Source organism: Salmo salar, chromosome ssa02 (assembly GCF_905237065.1).
Source record: "Salmo salar chromosome ssa02, Ssal_v3.1, whole genome shotgun sequence".
Lineage (NCBI taxonomy): Eukaryota > Metazoa > Chordata > Actinopteri > Salmoniformes > Salmonidae > Salmo > Salmo salar.
The window spans coordinates 19,451,494-19,471,357 of record NC_059443.1 but is presented as its reverse complement, the minus strand read 5'-3'; the positions used below and the strand labels follow the sequence as shown (position 1 = coordinate 19,471,357).

The 19,864-nt window shown below is 42.3% G+C and overlaps 1 protein-coding gene across 1 annotated transcript in view; it reads left to right on the top strand.

Moving 5' to 3' along the window:
- LOC106605813 (ceramide synthase 2) overlaps positions 1–19,864 on the top strand; it is a 94,756-nt gene that overhangs the window by 52,310 nt on the left and 22,582 nt on the right. The window contains exon 2 of the mRNA XM_045699150.1: positions 1,192–1,365. Within this exon, the coding sequence (XP_045555106.1) occupies positions 1,193–1,365 (173 nt within the window). The 5' untranslated portion in view covers position 1,192. The remainder of the gene's footprint in view (positions 1–1,191; positions 1,366–19,864) is intronic.

The following is a 19,864-nucleotide window of genomic DNA, read 5'->3' as shown; positions in this document are numbered from 1 at the left end:
TTTCAAAATTAATTCCTATGTTTATCAGGTTTCTGGATAGGTCATGAGCAGTCTATTTCTCGCTTTTTCTCTTTTGGGGTCAAGTTTATTCAGATTCAAGAACCGAGAATGGTGCTTGTTGCTGTCGACATTTTCTGAAAACTTAGTCCCTGCAACCAAAACAGTTTATCTGCAAACGAGTTAGCTAGCTAGTGACTTCCACTCCAGAGCCATGGCGCAGCAAGGGTCGTTTGAGTGGGTGGGATTTCGAGCAAAGACACACCTTTCCCAGAAGGCCAGTAAAGGTGGCTTGGGCTCAACCCCCTTGTTTTTGTTGAAAGTGGGAAAACAACACAACACGTGGGGGCAGCATGAGGTTGCCCGCGACCTTTGGATTCCATTTTTAATTTGTGCCAGTTTGCTACAGCAGGAAACTAATCCTACATCAACATGAATGTGATTATTATGTAGATTATAATTAATTTACATTTTTGTAGGGATTGATACATTTTTCGTAAGGGAATATTAAGTCTGAAATTTCAAAATGGAAATTACAAACTTCAGAAGCCTTTTTAAACCTCAAATACACAATACGTTTTACATTTCCTGCATTGCAGGACAGTTCTCCTGCAACAGGGTGATCAAATGACGATCCTACATCTGTAATTGAATGGGGAAGATTTGCACAATGTCATTACATCTAATTAGTTGGTGCCAATTTTTCCTATTCATTTGGCCTGCAGATTTCTCCCAATGCGTGTTACGTCCAGTTTACACAACAGATGTTATAGATTAGAATATGGATTTCACTTCAGACGATTGTTAAGGTATGAACATTTCCTCTAGACTGATTGGGATGGTTCTTGTTATTTAACTGCGGTGAGAGAAATGGATAAATAAACATTCATTCAGTTAGTGATTTTAACCCTTTCCATTCTTCCTGTGTCTGGCTAGGATGAGATAGAGAAGGATTAGACAGACATTGTGTCATAAAGAGACCAGGAAGTAGCCTACACATGGGGGCTAACTGGTCACATCTTTCATTCACTGGCAATTCAAATAACCACAAAGGATGATGTAACCACTCCTTCCTCCCATCCCCCTGAGGCAGCATGCTACCAGCGGTGTGCTGTGTGTGTGTGTGTGTGTGTATCTTTGCATTTGTGTGTGTAAATGTCAGTATATTAGCCGTCTTCTCTGCTCTCTCCCCAGTATGGTGTCCAGTCTGAGCGAGTGGTTCTGGAATGAGCGGCTGTGGTTCCCTGAGGGGCTGGGTTGGGCTGACCTGGAGGACAAAGATGGCCGTGTCTACGCCAAGGCCAGCGACCTCTGGGTGGTGCTACCCATCGCCCTAGCCTTCCTTGTAATACGACAGATCTTCGAGAGGTACGTCTGTCCGTCTGTCTGTCTGTCTGTTTGGCTGTCACCCCTCATAAGATTAATCCTCTGACTCTTTCCCCCATCTGTCTACATGTGTTTATACCTCTTCTCTTTCACCCATCTGTCTACATGTTTATACCTCTTCTTTCCCCCCCCACCTGTCTACATGTGTTTATACAGCGGGGGAAAAAAGTATTTGATCCCCTGCTGATTTTGTACGTTTGCCCACTTACAAAGAAATGATTAGTCTATAATTTTAATAGTAGGTTTATTTGAACAGTGAGAGACAGAATAACAACAAAAATATCCAGAAAAACGCATGTCAAAAATGTTATAAAATGATTTGCATTTTAATGAGGGTGTAACGGCTGTCGTCGGGAATAGAGGACCAAAATAACAAAATGAAGAACGCACGAACAACAAAACAGTCTTGTCATGCTCACACAAGCAAAACAAGAAACAATCTCCCACAACACCAAACCAAACAATTACCCATATATAGGACTGTCAATCAGAGGCAACGAGAAAGCACCTGCCTCCAATTGAGAGTCCAATCCCCCATCAACCTAAACATAGAAATACAACAAACCAGAAAGAACATAGAAATACAAAACATAGAACATAGACCAAAACCCGGAAATAATAAATCAAACACCCTACTACATACACCACCACCCCGAAACAAATAAACAAAATTACCCTCTGCCACGTCCTGACCAAACTACAATAGCAGATACTCCCTAAACTGGTCAGGACGTGACAGAGGGAAAGAAGTATTTGACCCCTCTGCAAAACATGACTTAGTACTTGGTGGCAAAACCCTTGTTGGCAATCACAGAGGTCAGACGTTTCTTGTAGTTGGCCACCAGGTTTGCACACATCTCAGGAGGGATTTTGTCCCACTCCTCTTTGCAGATCTTCTCCAAGTCATTAAGGTTTCGAGGCTGACATTTGGCAACTCGAACCTTCAGCTCCCTCCACAGATTTTCTATGGGATTAAGGTCTGGAGACTGGCTAGGCCACTCCAGGACCTTAATGTGCTTCTTCTTGAGCCACTCCTTTGTTGCCTTGGCCGTGTGTTTTGGGTCATTGTCATGCTGGAATACCCATCCACGACCCATTTTCAATGCCCTGGCTGAGGGAAGGAGGTTCTCACCCAAGATTTGACGGTACATGGCCCCGTCCATCGTCCCTTTGATGCGGTGAAGTTGTCCTGTCCCCTTAGCAGAAAAACACCCCCAAAGCATAATGTTTCCACCTCCATGTTTGACGGTGGAGATGGTGTTCTTGGGGTCCTAGGCAGCATTCCTCCTCCTCCAAACACGGCGAGTTGAGTTGATGCCAAAGAGCTCCATTTTGGTCTCATCTGACCACAACACTTTCACCAGTTGTCCTCTGAATCATTCAGATGTTCATTGGCAAACTTCAGACGGGCATGTATATGTATTCTTGAGCAGGGGGACCTTGCGGGTGCTGCAGGATTTCAGTCCTTCACGGCGTAGTGTGTTACCAATTGTTTTCTTGGTGACTATGGTCCCAGCTGCCTTGAGATCATTGACAAGATCCTCCCGTGTAGTTCTGGACTGATTCCTCACCGTTCTCATGATCATTGCAACTCCACGAGGTGAGATCTTGCATGGAGCCCCAGGCCGAGGGATATTGACAGTTCTTTTGTGTTTATTCCATTTGCGAATAATCGCACCAAATGTTGTCACCTTCTCACCAAGCTGCTTGGTGATGGTCTTGTAGCCCATTCCAGCCTTGTGTAGGTCTACAATCTTGTCCCTGACATCCTTGGAGAGCTCTTTGGTCTTGGCCATGGTGGAGAGTTTGGAATCTGATTGATTGATTGCTTCTGTGGACAGGTGTCTTTTATACAGGTAACAAACTGAGATTAGGAGCACTCCCTTTAAGAGTGTGCTCCTAATCTCAGCTCGTTACCTGTATAAAAGACACCTGGGATACAGAAATCTTTCTGATTGAGAGGGGGTCAAATACTTATTTCCCTCATTAAAATGCAAATCAATTTATAACATTTCTGACATGCGTTTTTTTCTTGATATTTTTGTTGTTATTCTGTCTCTCACTGTTCAAATAAACCTACCATTAAAATTATAGACTGATCCTTCCTTTGTCAGTGGGCAAACGTACAAAATCAGCAGGGGATCAAATACTTTTTTCCCCCACTGTACCTCTTCTCTTTCACCCATCTGTCTACATGTGTTTATACCTCTTCTCTTCCCCCCATCTCTCTACATGTGTTTATACCTCTTCTCTTCCCCCCCATCTGTCTACATGTTTATACGTCTTCTCTTTCCCCCCATCTTTCTACATGTGTTTATACTACAGGTCGACCGATTAATCGTAATGGCCGATTAATTAGGGCCGATATCAAGTTTTCATAACAATCGGCATTTTTGGACACCAATTTGCCGATTTTTGTTTTATTTTTAATTTTTTACACACCTTTATTTAACTAGGCAAGTCAGTTAAGAACACATTCTTATTTTCAATGACGGCCTAGGAACGGTGGGTTAACTGCCTTGTTCAGGGGCAGAACGACAGATTTTTACCTTGTCAGCTCGGGGATTCAATCTTGCAACCTTACGGTTAACTAGTCCAACGCTCTAACCACCTGCTTTACATTGCACTCCATGTGGAGCCTGCCTGTTACGCGAATGCAGTAAGAAGCCAAGGTAAGTTTCTAGCTAGCATTATACTTATCTTATAAAAAACAATCAATCAATCAATCATAATCACTAGTTAACTACACATGGTTGATGATATTACTAGTTTATCTAGCCTGTCCTGCGTTGCATATAATCGATGCGGTGCGCATTCGCGAAAAAGGACTGTCATTGCTCCAACGTGTACCTAACCATAAACATCAATGTCTTTCTTAAAATCAATACACAAGTATTGTCACGTCCTGACCATAGAAAGATGTTATTTTCTATGGTAGAGTAGGTCAGGGCGTGACAGGGGGGTTTCTAGTTTAGTTTTTCCATGTTGTCATGTTCTAGTTTTGAATTTCTATGTTGGGTTTTGTTTGGGATGATCTCCAATTAGAGGCAGCTGGTCCTCGTTGTCTCTAATTGGAGATCATACTTAAATAGGGGTTTTTCTACCTGGGTTTATGGGAGATTATTTCTGAGTTAGTGTATGTTTCTACTCTGCATCACGGTTTGTTGTTTTTGTTCGTTCAGTTTATTTGTGTATGTATTGCAAAGTTTCACCGTGAAAATAAAATGTGGAATGACACACACGCTGCACTTTGGTCCGCTCCTCCTTACGACAACCGTGACAAGTATATATTTTTAAACCTGCATATTTAGCTAAAAAAAATCCAGGTTAGCAGGAAATATTAACCAGGTGAAATTGTGTCACTTCTCTTGCCTTCATTGCACGCAGAGTCAGGGTATATACAACAGTTTGGGCCGCCTGGCTCGTTGCGAACTAATTTGCCAGACTTTTACGTAATTATGACATAACATTGAAGGTTGTGCAATGTAACAGGAATATTTAGACTTAGGGATGCCAGCCGTTAGATAAAATACGGAATGGTTCTCTTTCCCCCATACGGAACGGTTCCGTATTTCACTGAAAGAAAAAACGTTTTGTTTTCGAGATGATAGTTTCCGGGTTCGACCATATTAATGACCTAAGGCTCGTGTTTCTGTGTGTTATTATGTTATAATTAAGTCTATGATTTGATAGAGCAGTCTGACTGAGCGGTGGTAAGCACCAGCAGGCTCGTAAGCATTCATTCAAACAGCACTTTCGTGCATTTTGCCAGCTGCTTCAAGCATTGCGCTGTTTATGACTTCAAGCCTATCAACTCCCAAGATTAGGCTGGTGTAACCGATGTGAAATGGCTAGCTAGTTAGTGGGGTGCGCGCTAATAGCATTTCAAACGTCACCCGCTCTGAGACTTGGAGTAGTTGTTCCCCTTGCTCTGCATGGGTAACGCTGCTTCGAGGGTGGCTGTTGTCGATGTGTTCCTGGTTCGAGCCCAGGTAGGAGCGAGGAGAGGGACGGAAGCTATACTGTTACACTGGCAATACTAAAGTGCCTATAAGAACATCCAACAGTCAAAGGTATATGAAATACAAATCGTATAGAGAGAAATAGTCCAATAATTCCTATAATAACTACAACCTAAAACTTCTTACCTGGGAATATTGAAGACTCATGTTAAAAGGAACCACCAGCTTTCATATGTTCTCATGTTCTGAGCAAGGCACTTAAACATTAGCTTTTTTACATGGCACATATTGCACTTTTACTTTCTTCTCCAACACTTCGTTTTTGCATTATTTAAACCAAATTGAACATGTTTCATTATTTATTTGAGGCTAAAGTGATTTTATTGATGTATTATATTAAGTTAAAATAAGTGTTCATTCAGTATTGTTGTAATTGTCATTATTACAAATATATGTTTTTAAATCGGCCGATTAATTGGTATCGGTATCGGCGCTGAAAAAAATCATAATCGGCCGATCTCTAGTTTATACCTCTTCTCTTTCCTACATCTGTCTACATGTTTATACCTCTTCTCTTTCCCCCTTCTGTCTAGATGTTTATACCTCTTCTCTTTCCCCCATCTGTCTACATGTGTTTTTACCTCTTCTCTTTCACCCATCTGTCTACATGTGTTTATACCTCTTCTCTTCCCCCCTTCTGTCTACATGTGTTTATACCTCTTCTCTTTCCCCCCCATCTGTCTACATGTGTTTATACCTCTTCTCTTTCCCCCATCTGTCTACATGTGTTTATACCTCTTTCTTTCCCCATCTGTCTACATGTGTTTATACCTCTTCTCTTTCCCCCATCTGTCTACATGTGTTTATACCTCTTCTCTTTCCCCCCATCTGTCTACATGTGTTTATACCTCTTCTCTTTCCCCCCATCTGTCTACATGTGTTTATACCTCTTCTCTTTCCCCCCCCATCTGTCTACATGTTTATACCTCTTCTCTTTCCCCCATCTGTCTACATGTTTATACCTCTTCTCTTTCCCCAATCTGTCTACATGTGTTTATACCTCTTCTCTTTCCCCCATCTGTCTACATGTTTATACCTCTTCTCTTTCCCCCCATCTGTCTACATGTGTTTATACCTCTTCTCTTCCCCCCATCTGTCTACATGTGTTTATACCTCTTCTCTTTCCCCCCATCTGTCTACATGTGTTTATACCTCTTCTCTTTCCCCCATCTGTCTACATGTGTTTATACCTCTTCTCTTTCCCCCCACATCTGTCTACATGTTTATACCTCTTCTCTTTCCCCCATCTGTCTACGTGTTTATACCTCTTCTCTTTCCCCCCATCTGTCTACATGTGTTTATACCTCTTCTCTTTCCCCCCCATCTGTCTACATGTTTATACCTCTTCTCTTTCCCCCCCATCTGTCTACATGTGTTTATACCTCTTCTCTTTCCCCCATCTGTCTACATGTGTTTATACCTCTTCTCTTTCCCCCATCTGTCTACATGTGTTTAATCCTCTTCTCTTCCCCCCCCATCTGTCTACATGTGTTTATACCTCTTCTCTTTCCCCCCCATCTGTCTACATGTTTATACCTCTTCTCTTTCCCCCATCTGTCTACATGTGTTTATACCTCTTCTCTGTCCCCCATCTGTCTACATGTTTATACCTCTTCTCTTTCCCCCATCTGTCTACATGTGTTTATACCTCTTCTCTTTCCCCCCATCTGTCTACATGTGTTTATACCTCTTCTCTTTCCCCCCCATCTGTCTACATGTTTATACCTCTTCTCTTTCCCCCATCTGTCTACATGTGTTTATACCTCTTCTCTTTCCCCCATCTGTCTACATGTGTTTATACCTCTTCTCTGTCCCCCATCTGTCTACATGTGTTTATACCTCTTCTCTTTCACCCATCTGTCTACATGTGTTTATACCTCTTCTCTTCCCCCCCATCTGTCTACATGTTTATACCTCTTCTCTTTCCCCCATCTGTCTACATGTGTTTATACCTCTTCTCTTTCCCCCATCTGTGTACATGTGTTTATACCTCTTCTCTTTCCCCCATCTGTCTACATGTGTTTATACCTCTTCTCTTTCCCCCATCTGTCTACATGTGTTTATACCTCTTCTCTTTTCCCCATCTGTCTACATGTGTTTATACCTCTTCTCTTTCCCCCATCTGTCTACATGTGTTTATACCTCTTCTCTTTCCCTCCCATCTGTCTACATGTTTATACCTCTTCTCTTCCCCCATCTGTCTACATGTGTTTATACCTCTTCTCTTTCCCCCATCTGTCTACATGTTTATACCTCTTCTCTTCCCCCATCTGTCTACATGTGTTTATACCTATTCTCTTTCCCCCATCTGTCTACATGTTTATACCTCTTCTCTTCCCCCATCTGTCTACATGTTTATACCTCTTCTCTTTCACCCATCTGTCTACATGTGTTTATACCTCTTCTCTTCCCCCCCATCTGTCTACATGTGTTTATACCTATTCTCTTTCCCCCACATCTGTCTACATGTTTATACCTCTTCTCTTTCCCCCATCTGTCTACATGTGTTTATACCTCTTCTCTGTCCCCCATCTGTCTACATGTTTATACCTCTTCTCTTTTCCCCATCTGTCTACATGTGTTTATACCTCTTCTCTGTCCCCCATCTGTCTACATGTGTTTATACCTCTTCTCTTTCCCCCATCTGTCTACATGTGTTTATACCTCTTCTCTTTCCCCCATCTATCTACATGTTTATAACTCTTCTCTTTCCCCCATCTGTCTACATGTGTTTATACCTCTTCTCTTTCCCTCCCATCTGTCTACATGTTTATACCTCTTCTCTTCCCCCATCTGTCTACATGTGTTTATACCTCTTCTCTTTCCCTCCCATCTGTCTACATGTTTATACCTCTTCTCTTTCCCCCATCTGTCTACATGTGTTTATACCTCTTCTCTTTCCCCCATCTGTCTACATGTGTTTATACCTCTTCTCTTTCCCCCATCTATCTACATGTTTATAACTCTTCTCTTTCCCCCATCTGTCTACATGTGTTTATACCTCTTCTCTTTCCCCCATCTGTCTACATGTGTTTATACCTCTTCTCTTTTCCCCATCTGTCTACATGTGTTTATACCTCTTCTCTGTCCCCCCATCTGTCTACATGTGTATACCTCTTCTCTTCCCCCATCTGTCTACATGTGTTTATACCTCTTCTCTGTCCCCCATCTGTCTACATGTTTATACCTCTTCTCTTTTCCCCATCTGTCTACATGTGTTTATACCTCTTCTCTGTCCCCCATCTGTCTACATGTTTTTATACCTCTTCTCTTTCACCCATCTGTCTACATGTGTTTATACCTCTTCTCTCTCCCCCCATCTGTCTACATGTTTATACCTCTTCTCTTTCCCCCCCATCTGTCTACATGTGTTTATACCTCTTCTCTTTCCCCCATCTGTCTACATGTGTTTATACCTCTTCTCTTTCCCCCCCATCTGTCTACATGTGTTTATACCTCTTCTCTGTCCCCCATCTGTCTACATGTTTATACCTCTTCTCTTTTCCCCATCTGTCTACATGTGTTTATACCTCTTCTCTGTCCTCCATCTGTCTACATGTGTTTATACCTCTTCTCTGTCCCCCATCTGTCTACATGTGTTTATACCTCTTCTCTTTCACCCATCTGTCTACATGTGTTTATACCTCTTCTCTTCCCCCCCCCATCTGTCTACATGTTTATACCTCTTCTCTTTCCCCCATCTGTCTACATGTGTTTATACCTCTTCTCTTTCCCCCATCTGTCTACATGTGTTTATACCTCTTCTCTTTCCCCCATCTGTCTACATGTGTTTATACCTCTTCTCTTTGCCCCATCTGTCTACATGTGTTTATACCTCTTCTCTTTCCCCCATCTGTCTACATGTGTTTATACCTCTTCTCTTTCCCCCATCTATCTACATGTTTATAACTCTTCTCTTTCCCCCATCTATCTACATGTTTATAACTCTTCTCTTTCCCCCATCTGTCTACATGTGTTTATACCTCTTCTCTTTCCCCCATCTGTCTACATGTGTTTATACCTCTTCTCTTTCCCCCATCTATCTACATGTTTATAACTCTTCTCTTTCCCCCATCTGTCTACATGTGTTTATACCTCTTCTCTTTCCCCCATCTGTCTACATGTGTTTATACCTCTTCCCTTTCCCCCATCTGTCTACATGTGTTTATACCTCTTCTCTTTCCCCCATCTGTCTACATGTGTTTATACCTCTTCTCTTCCCCCCCCATCTGTCTACATGTTTATACCTCTTCTCTTTCCCCCATCTGTCTACATGTTTATACCTCTTCTCTTTCCCCCCATCTGTCTACATGTGTTTATACCTCTTCTCTGTCCCCCATCTGTCTACATGTTTATACCTCTTCTCTTCCCCCCATCTGTCTACATGTGTTTATACCTCTTCTCTTTCCCCCATCTGTCTACATGTTTATACCTCTTCTCTTTCACCCATCTGTCTACATGTGTTTATACCTCTTCTCTTTCCCCCTCATCTGTCTACATGTTTATACCTCTTCTCTTTCCCCCCCATCTGTCTACATGTGTTTATACCTCTTCTCTTTCCCCCATCTGTCTACATGTGTTATACCTCTTCTCTTTTCCCCCATCTGTCTACATGTGTTTATACCTCTTCTCTTTCCCCCATCTGTCTACATGTGTTTATACCTCTTCTCTTTCCCCCATCTATCTACATGTTTATAACTCTTCTCTTTCCCCCATCTGTCTACATGTGTTTATACCTCTTCTCTTTCCCCCCATCTGTCTACATGTGTTTATACCTCTTCTCTTTCCCCCATCTATCTACATGTTTATAACTCTTCTCTTTCCCCCATCTGTCTACATGTGTTTATACCTCTTCTCTTTCCCCCATCTGTCTACATGTGTTTATACCTCTTCTCTTTGCCCCATCTGTCTACATGTGTTTATACCTCTTCTCTGTCCCCCATCTGTCTACATGTGTTTATACCTCTTCTCTTTCCCTCCCATCTGTCTACATGTTTATACCTCTTCTCTTCCCCCATCTGTCTACATGTGTTTATACCTCTTCTCTTTCCCTCCCATCTGTCTACATGTTTATACCTCTTCTCTTTCCCCCATCTGTCTACATGTGTTTATACCTCTTCTCTTTCCCCCATCTGTCTACATGTGTATACCTCTTCTCTTCCCCCATCTGTCTACATGTGTTTATACCTCTTCTCTGTCCCCCATCTGTCTACATGTTTATACCTCTTCTCTTTTCCCCATCTGTCTACATGTGTTTATACCTCTTCTCTGTCCCCCATCTGTCTACATGTTTTTATACCTCTTCTCTTTCACCCATCTGTCTACATGTGTTTATACCTCTTCTCTCTCCCCCCATCTGTCTACATGTTTATACCTCTTCTCTTTCCCCCCCATCTGTCTACATGTGTTTATACCTCTTCTCTTTCCCCCATCTGTCTACATGTGTTTATACCTCTTCTCTTTCCCCCCCCATCTGTCTACATGTGTTTATACCTCTTCTCTGTCCCCCATCTGTCTACATGTTTATACCTCTTCTCTTTTCCCCATCTGTCTACATGTGTTTATACCTCTTCTCTGTCCTCCATCTGTCTACATGTGTTTATACCTCTTCTCTGTCCCCCATCTGTCTACATGTGTTTATACCTCTTCTCTTTCACCCATCTGTCTACATGTGTTTATACCTCTTCTCTTCCCCCCCCATCTGTCTACATGTTTATACCTCTTCTCTTTCCCCCATCTGTCTACATGTGTTTATACCTCTTCTCTTTCCCCCATCTGTCTACATGTGTTTATACCTCTTCTCTTTCCCCCATCTGTCTACATGTGTTTATACCTCTTCTCTTTGCCCCATCTGTCTACATGTGTTTATACCTCTTCTCTTTCCCCCATCTGTCTACATGTGTTTATACCTCTTCTCTTTCCCCCATCTGTCTACATGTGTTTATACCTCTTCTCTTTCCCCCATCTGTCTACATGTTTATAACTCTTCTCTTTCCCCCATCTATCTACATGTTTATAACTCTTCTCTTTCCCCCATCTGTCTACATGTGTTTATACCTCTTCTCTTTCCCCCCCATCTGTCTACATGTTTATACCTCTTCTCTTTCCCCCCATCTGTCTACATGTGTTTATACCTCTTCTCTTTCCCCCATCTGTCTACATGTGTTTATACCTCTTCTCTTTCCCCCATCTGTCTACATGTGTTTAATCCTCTTCTCTTCCCCCCCATCTGTCTACATGTGTTTATACCTCTTCTCTTTCCCCCCATCTGTCTACATGTTTATACCTCTTCTCTTTCCCCCATCTGTCTACATGTGTTTATACCTCTTCTCTGTCCCCCATCTGTCTACATGTTTATACCTCTTCTCTTTCCCCCATCTGTCTACATGTGTTTATACCTCTTCTCTTTCCCCCCATCTGTCTACATGTGTTTATACCTCTTCTCTTTCCCCCCCATCTGTCTACATGTTTATACCTCTTCTCTTTCCCCCATCTGTCTACATGTGTTCATACCTCTTCTCTTTCCCCCATCTGTCTACATGTGTTTATACCTCTTCTCTGTCCCCCATCTGTCTACATGTGTTTATACCTCTTCTCTTTCACCCATCTGTCTACATGTGTTTATACCTCTTCTCTTCCCCCCCCATCTGTCTACATGTTTATACCTCTTCTCTTTCCCCCATCTGTCTACATGTGTTTATACCTCTTCTCTTTCCCCCATCTGTGTACATGTGTTTATACCTCTTCTCTTTCCCCCATCTGTCTACATGTGTTTATACCTCTTCTCTTTCCCCCATCTGTCTACATGTGTTTATACCTCTTCTCTGTCCCCCATCTATCTACATGTGTTTATACCTCTTCTCTTTCCCCCCATCTGTCTACATGTGTTTATACCTCTTCTCTTTCCCCCATCTGTCTACATGTGTTTATACCTCTTCTCTTTCCCCCATCTGTCTACATGTGTTTATACCTCTTCTCTTTCCCTCCCATCTGTCTACATGTTTATACCTCTTCTCTTACCCCATCTGTCTACATGTGTTTATACCTCTTCTCTTTCCCCCATCTGTCTACATGTTTATACCTCTTCTCTTCCCCCATCTGTCTACATGTGTTTATACCTATTCTCTTTCCCCCATCTGTCTACATGTTTATACCTCTTCTCTTCCCCCATCTGTCTACATGTTTATACCTCTTCTCTTTCACCCATCTGTCTACATGTGTTTATACCTCTTCTCTTCCCCCCCATCTGTCTACATGTGTTTATACCTATTCTCTTTCCCCCACATCTGTCTACATGTTTATACCTCTTCTCTTTCCCCCATCTGTCTACATGTGTTTATACCTCTTCTCTGTCCCCCATCTGTCTACATGTTTATACCTCTTCTCTTTTCCCCATCTGTCTACATGTGTTTATACCTCTTCTCTGTCCCCCATCTGTCTACATGTGTTTATACCTCTTCTCTGTCCCCCATCTGTCTACATGTGTTTATACCTCTTCTCTTTCACCCATCTGTCTACATGTGTTTATACCTCTTCTCTCTCCCCCCATCTGTCTACATGTTTATACCTCTTCTCTTTCCCCCCCATCTGTCTACATGTGTTTATACCTCTTCTCTTTCCCCCATCTGTCTACATGTGTTTATACCTCTTCTCTTTCCCCCCATCTGTCTACATGTGTTTATACCTCTTCTCTGTCCCCCATCTGTCTACATGTTTATACCTCTTCTCTTTTCCCCATCTGTCTACATGTGTTTATACCTCTTCTCTGTCCTCCATCTGTCTACATGTGTTTATACCTCTTCTCTGTCCCCCATCTGTCTACATGTGTTTATACCTCTTCTCTTTCACCCATCTGTCTACATGTGTTTATACCTCTTCTCTTCCCCCCCATCTGTCTACATGTTTATACCTCTTCTCTTTCCCCCATCTGTCTACATGTGTTTATACCTCTTCTCTTTCCCCCATCTGTCTACATGTGTTTATACCTCTTCTCTTTCCCCCATCTGTCTACATGTGTTTATACCTCTTCTCTTTGCCCCATCTGTCTACATGTGTTTATACCTCTTCTCTTTCCCCCATCTGTCTACATGTGTTTATACCTCTTCTCTTTCCCCCATCTGTCTACATGTGTTTATACCTCTTCTCTTTCCCCCCATCTATCTACATGTTTATAACTCTTCTCTTTCCCCCAACTATCTACATGTTTATAACTCTTCTCTTTCCCCCATCTGTCTACATGTGTTTATACCTCTTCTCTTTCCCCCATCTGTCTACATGTGTTTATACCTCTTCTCTTTCCCCCCATCTATCTACATGTTTATAACTCTTCTCTTTCCCCCATCTGTCTACATGTGTTTATACCTCTTCTCTTTCCCCCATCTGTCTACATGTGTTTATACCTCTTCCCTTTCCCCCATCTGTCTACATGTGTTTATACCTCTTCTCTTTCCCCCATCTGTCTACATGTGTTTATACCTCTTCTCTCCCCCCCCCATCTGTCTACATGTTTATACCTCTTCTCTTTCCCCCCATCTGTCTACATGTTTATACCTCTTCTCTTTCCCCCCATCTGTCTACATGTGTTTATACCTCTTCTCTGTCCCCCATCTGTCTACATGTTTATACCTCTTCTCTTCCCCCCATCTGTCTACATGTGTTTATACCTCTTCTCTTTCCCCCCATCTGTCTACATGTTTATACCTCTTCTCTTTCCCCCATCTGTCTACATGTGTTTATACCTCTTCTCTTTCCCCCCATCTGTCTACATGTTTATACCTCTTCTCTTTCCCCCATCTGTCTACATGTTTTTATACCTCTTCTCTTTCACCCATCTGTCTACATGTGTTTATACCTCTTCTCTTTCCCCCTCATCTGTCTACATGTTTATACCTCTTCTCTTTCCCCCCCATCTGTCTACATGTGTTTATACCTCTTCTCTGTCCCCCATCTGTCTACATGTTTATACCTCTTCTCTTTTCCCCATCTGTCTACATGTGTTTATACCTCTTCTCTTTCCCCCATCTGTCTACATGTGTTTATACCTCTTCTCTTTCCCCCATCTATCTACATGTTTATAACTCTTCTCTTTCCCCCATCTGTCTACATGTGTTTATACCTCTTCTCTTTCCCCCATCTGTCTACATGTGTTTATACCTCTTCTCTTTCCCCCATCTATCTACATGTTTATAACTCTTCTCTTTCCCCCATCTGTCTACATGTGTTTATACCTCTTCTCTTTCCCCCATCTGTCTACATGTGTTTATACCTCTTCTCTTTGCCCCATCTGTCTACATGTGTTTATACCTCTTCTCTGTCCCCCATCTGTCTACATGTGTTTATACCTCTTCTCTTTCCCTCCCATCTGTCTACATGTTTATACCTCTTCTCTTCCCCCATCTGTCTACATGTGTTTATACCTCTTCTCTTTCCCTCCCATCTGTCTACATGTTTATACCTCTTCTCTTTCCCCCATCTGTCTACATGTGTTTATACCTCTTCTCTTTCCCCCATCTGTCTACATGTGTTTATACCTCTTCTCTTTCCCCCATCTATCTACATGTTTATAACTCTTCTCTTTCCCCCATCTGTCTACATGTGTTTATACCTCTTCTCTTTCCCCCATCTGTCTACATGTGTTTATACCTCTTCTCTTTTCCCCATCTGTCTACATGTGTTTATACCTCTTCTCTGTCCCCCCATCTGTCTACATGTGTATACCTCTTCTCTTCCCCCATCTGTCTACATGTGTTTATACCTCTTCTCTGTCCCCCATCTGTCTACATGTTTATACCTCTTCTCTTTTCCCCATCTGTCTACATGTGTTTATACCTCTTCTCTGTCCCCCATCTGTCTACATGTTTTTATACCTCTTCTCTTTCACCCATCTGTCTACATGTGTTTATACCTCTTCTCTCTCCCCCCATCTGTCTACATGTTTATACCTCTTCTCTTTCCCCCCCATCTGTCTACATGTGTTTATACCTCTTCTCTTTCCCCCATCTGTCTACATGTGTTTATACCTCTTCTCTTTCCCCCCATCTGTCTACATGTGTTTATACCTCTTCTCTGTCCCCCATCTGTCTACATGTTTATACCTCTTCTCTTTTCCCCATCTGTCTACATGTGTTTATACCTCTTCTCTGTCCTCCATCTGTCTACATGTGTTTATACCTCTTCTCTGTCCCCCATCTGTCTACATGTGTTTATACCTCTTCTCTTTCACCCATCTGTCTACATGTGTTTATACCTCTTCTCTTCCCCCCCCATCTGTCTACATGTTTATACCTCTTCTCTTTCCCCCATCTGTCTACATGTGTTTATACCTCTTCTCTTTCCCCCATCTGTCTACATGTGTTTATACCTCTTCTCTTTCCCCCCATCTGTCTACATGTGTTTATACCTCTTCTCTTTGCCCCATCTGTCTACATGTGTTTATACCTCTTCTCTTTCCCCCATCTGTCTACATGTGTTTATACCTCTTCTCTTTCCCCCATCTGTCTACATGTGTTTATACCTCTTCTCTTTCCCCCATCTATCTACATGTTTATAACTCTTCTCTTTCCCCCATCTATCTACATGTTTATAACTCTTCTCTTTCCCCCATCTGTCTACATGTGTTTATACCTCTTCTCTTTCCCCCATCTGTCTACATGTGTTTATACCTCTTCTCTTTCCCCATCTATCTACATGTTTATAACTCTTCTCTTTCCCCCATCTGTCTACATGTGTTTATACCTCTTCTCTTTCCCCCATCTGTCTACATGTGTTTATACCTCTTCCCTTTCCCCCATCTGTCTACATGTGTTTATACCTCTTCTCTTTCCCCCATCTGTCTACATGTGTTTATACCTCTTCTCTTCCCCCCCATCTGTCTACATGTTTATACCTCTTCTCTTTCCCCCCCATCTGTCTACATGTTTATACCTCTTCTCTTTCCCCCCATCTGTCTACATGTGTTTATACCTCTTCTCTGTCCCCCATCTGTCTACATGTTTATACCTCTTCTCTTCCCCCCATCTGTCTACATGTGTTTATACCTCTTCTCTTTCCCCCCATCTGTCTACATGTTTATACCTCTTCTCTTTCCCCCATCTGTCTACATGTGTTTATACCTCTTCTCTTTCCCCCCATCTGTCTACATGTTTATACCTCTTCTCTTTCCCCCATCTGTCTACATGTTTTTATACCTCTTCTCTTTCACCCATCTGTCTACATGTGTTTATACCTCTTCTCTTTCCCCCTCATCTGTCTACATGTTTATACCTCTTCTCTTTCCCCCCCATCTGTCTACATGTGTTTATACCTCTTCTCTGTCCCCCATCTGTCTACATGTTTATACCTCTTCTCTTTTCCCCATCTGTCTACATGTGTTTATACCTCTTCTCTTTCCCCCATCTGTCTACATGTGTTTATACCTCTTCTCTTTCCCCCATCTATCTACATGTTTATAACTCTTCTCTTTCCCCCATCTATCTACATGTTTATAACTCTTCTCTTTCCCCCATCTGTCTACATGTGTTTATACCTCTTCTCTTTCCCCCATCTGTCTACATGTGTTTATACCTCTTCTCTTTGCCCCATCTGTCTACATGTGTTTATACCTCTTCTCTTTCCCCCATCTGTCTACATGTGTTTATACCTCTTCTCTTTCCCCCATCTGTCTACATCTGTTTATACCTCTTCTCTTTCCCCCCATCTATCTACATGTTTATAACTCTTCTCTTTCCCCCATCTATCTACATGTTTATAACTCTTCTCTTTCCCCCATCTGTCTACATGTGTTTATACCTCTTCTCTTTCCCCCATCTGTCTACATGTGTTTATACCTCTTCTCTTTCCCCCATCTATCTACATGTTTATAACTCTTCTCTTTCCCCCATCTGTCTACATGTGTTTATACCTCTTCCCTTTCCCCCATCTGTCTACATGTGTTTATACCTCTTCTCTTTCCCCCATCTGTCTACATGTGTTTATACCTCTTCTCTTCCCCCCCATCTGTCTACATGTTTATACCTCTTCTCTTTCCCCCCATCTGTCTACATGTTTATACCTCTTCTCTTTCCCCCCATCTGTCTACATGTGTTTATACCTCTTCTCTGTCCCCCATCTGTCTACATGTTTATACCTCTTCTCTTCCCCCCATCTGTCTACATGTGTTTATACCTCTTCTCTTTCCCCCCATCTGTCTACATGTTTATACCTCTTCTCTTTCCCCCATCTGTCTACATGTGTTTATACCTCTTCTCTTTCCCCCCCATCTGTCTACATGTTTATACCTCTTCTCTTTCCCCCATCTGTCTACATGTTTTTATACCTCTTCTCTTTCACCCATCTGTCTACATGTGTTTATACCTCTTCTCTTTCCCCCTCATCTGTCTACATGTTTATACCTCTTCTCTTTCCCCCCCCATCTGTCTACATGTGTTTATACCTCTTCTCTGTCCCCCATCTGTCTACATGTTTATACCTCTTCTCTTTTCCCCATCTGTCTACATGTGTTTATACCTCTTCTCTTTCCCCCATCTGTCTACATGTGTTTATACCTCTTCTCTTTCCCCCATCTATCTACATGTTTATAACTCTTCTCTTTCCCCCCATCTGTCTACATGTGTTTATACCTCTTCTCTTTCCCCCCATCTGTCTACATGTGTTTATACCTCTTCTCTTTCCCCCATCTATCTACATGTTTATAACTCTTCTCTTTCCCCCATCTGTCTACATGTGTTTATACCTCTTCTCTTTCCCCCATCTGTCTACATGTGTTTATACCTCTTCCCTTTCCCCCATCTGTCTACATGTGTTTATACCTCTTCTCTTTCCCCCGTCTGTCTACATGTGTTTATACCTCTTCTCTTTCCCCCCATCTGTCTACATGTTTATACCTCTTCTCTTTCCCCCATCTGTCTACATGTGTTTATACCTCTTCTCTGTCCCCCATCTGTCTACATGTTTATACCTCTTCTCTTCCCCCCATCTGTCTACATGTGTTTATACCTCTTCTCTTTCCCCCCCATCTGTCTACATGTTTATACCTCTTCTCTTTCCCCCATCTGTCTACATGTGTTTATACCTCTTCTCTTTCCCCCCCATCTGTCTACATGTTTATACCTCTTCTCTTTCCCCCATCTGTCTACATGTGTTTATACCTCTTCTCTTTCACCCATCTGTCTACATGTGTTTATACCTCTTCTCTTTCCCCCTCATCTGTCTACATGTTTATACCTCTTCTCTTTCCCCCCCATCTGTCTACATGTGTTTATACCTCTTCTCTTTCCCCCCCATCTGTCTACATGTGTTTATACCTCTTCTCTGTCCCCCATCTGTCTACATGTTTATACCTCTTCTCTTTTCCCCATCTGTCTACATGTGTTTATACCTCTTCTCTTTCCCCCATCTGTCTACATGTGTTTATACCTCTTCTCTTTCACCCATCTGTCTACATGTGTTTATACCTCTTCTCTTCCCCCCCATCTGTCTACATGTTTATACCTCTTCTCTGTCCCCCATCTGTCTACATGTGTTTATACCTCTTCTCCTTCACCCATCTGTCTACATGTTTATACCTCTTCTCTTTCACCCATCTGTCTACATGTGTTTATACCTCTTCTCTTTCCCCCATCTGTCTACATGTGTTTATACCTCTTCTCTGTCCCCCATCTGTCTACATGTTTATACCTCTTCTCTTTCACCCATCTGTCTTCATGTGTTTATACCTCTTCTCTTCCCCCCATCTGTCTACATGTGTTTATACCTCTTCTCTTCCCCCCCATATGTCTACATGTGTTTATACCTCTTCTCTTCCCCCCATCTGTCTACATCTGTTTATACCTCTTCTCTTTCCCCCCCATCTGTCTACATGTGTTTATACCTCTTCTCTTCCCCCCATCTGTCTACATGTGTTTATACCTCTTCTCTTCCCCCATCTGTCTACATGTGTTTATACCTCTTCTCTTTCCCCCATCTGTCTACATGTGTTTATACCTCTTCTCTTTCCCCCATCTGTCTACATGTGTTTATACCTCTTCTCTTTCACCCATCTGTCTACATGTTTATACCTCTTCTCTTTCACCCATCTGTCTACATGTGTTTATACCTCTTCTCTTCCCCCCATCTGTCTACATGTGTTTATACCTCTTCTCTTCCCCCCATCTGTCTACATGTGTTTATACCTCTTCTCTTTCCCCCATCTGTCTACATGTGTTTATACCTCTTCTCTTTCCCCCATCTGTCTACATGTGTTTATACCTCTTCTCTTTCACCCATCTGTCTACATGTTTATACCTCTTCTCTTTCACCCATATGTCTACATGTTTATATTCCTTTGCCTCTCCCTCTCCCCCTCCCTCCTCCACATGCTCCACCCTTTTTCTCCCTCCCTCCCTCTCTCCCTCTTCCCTCTGTCCATCTTGTCCTCTCCTCCGCTAATCTTTAATTACATTATTTTACCTTCAATCTGTAAT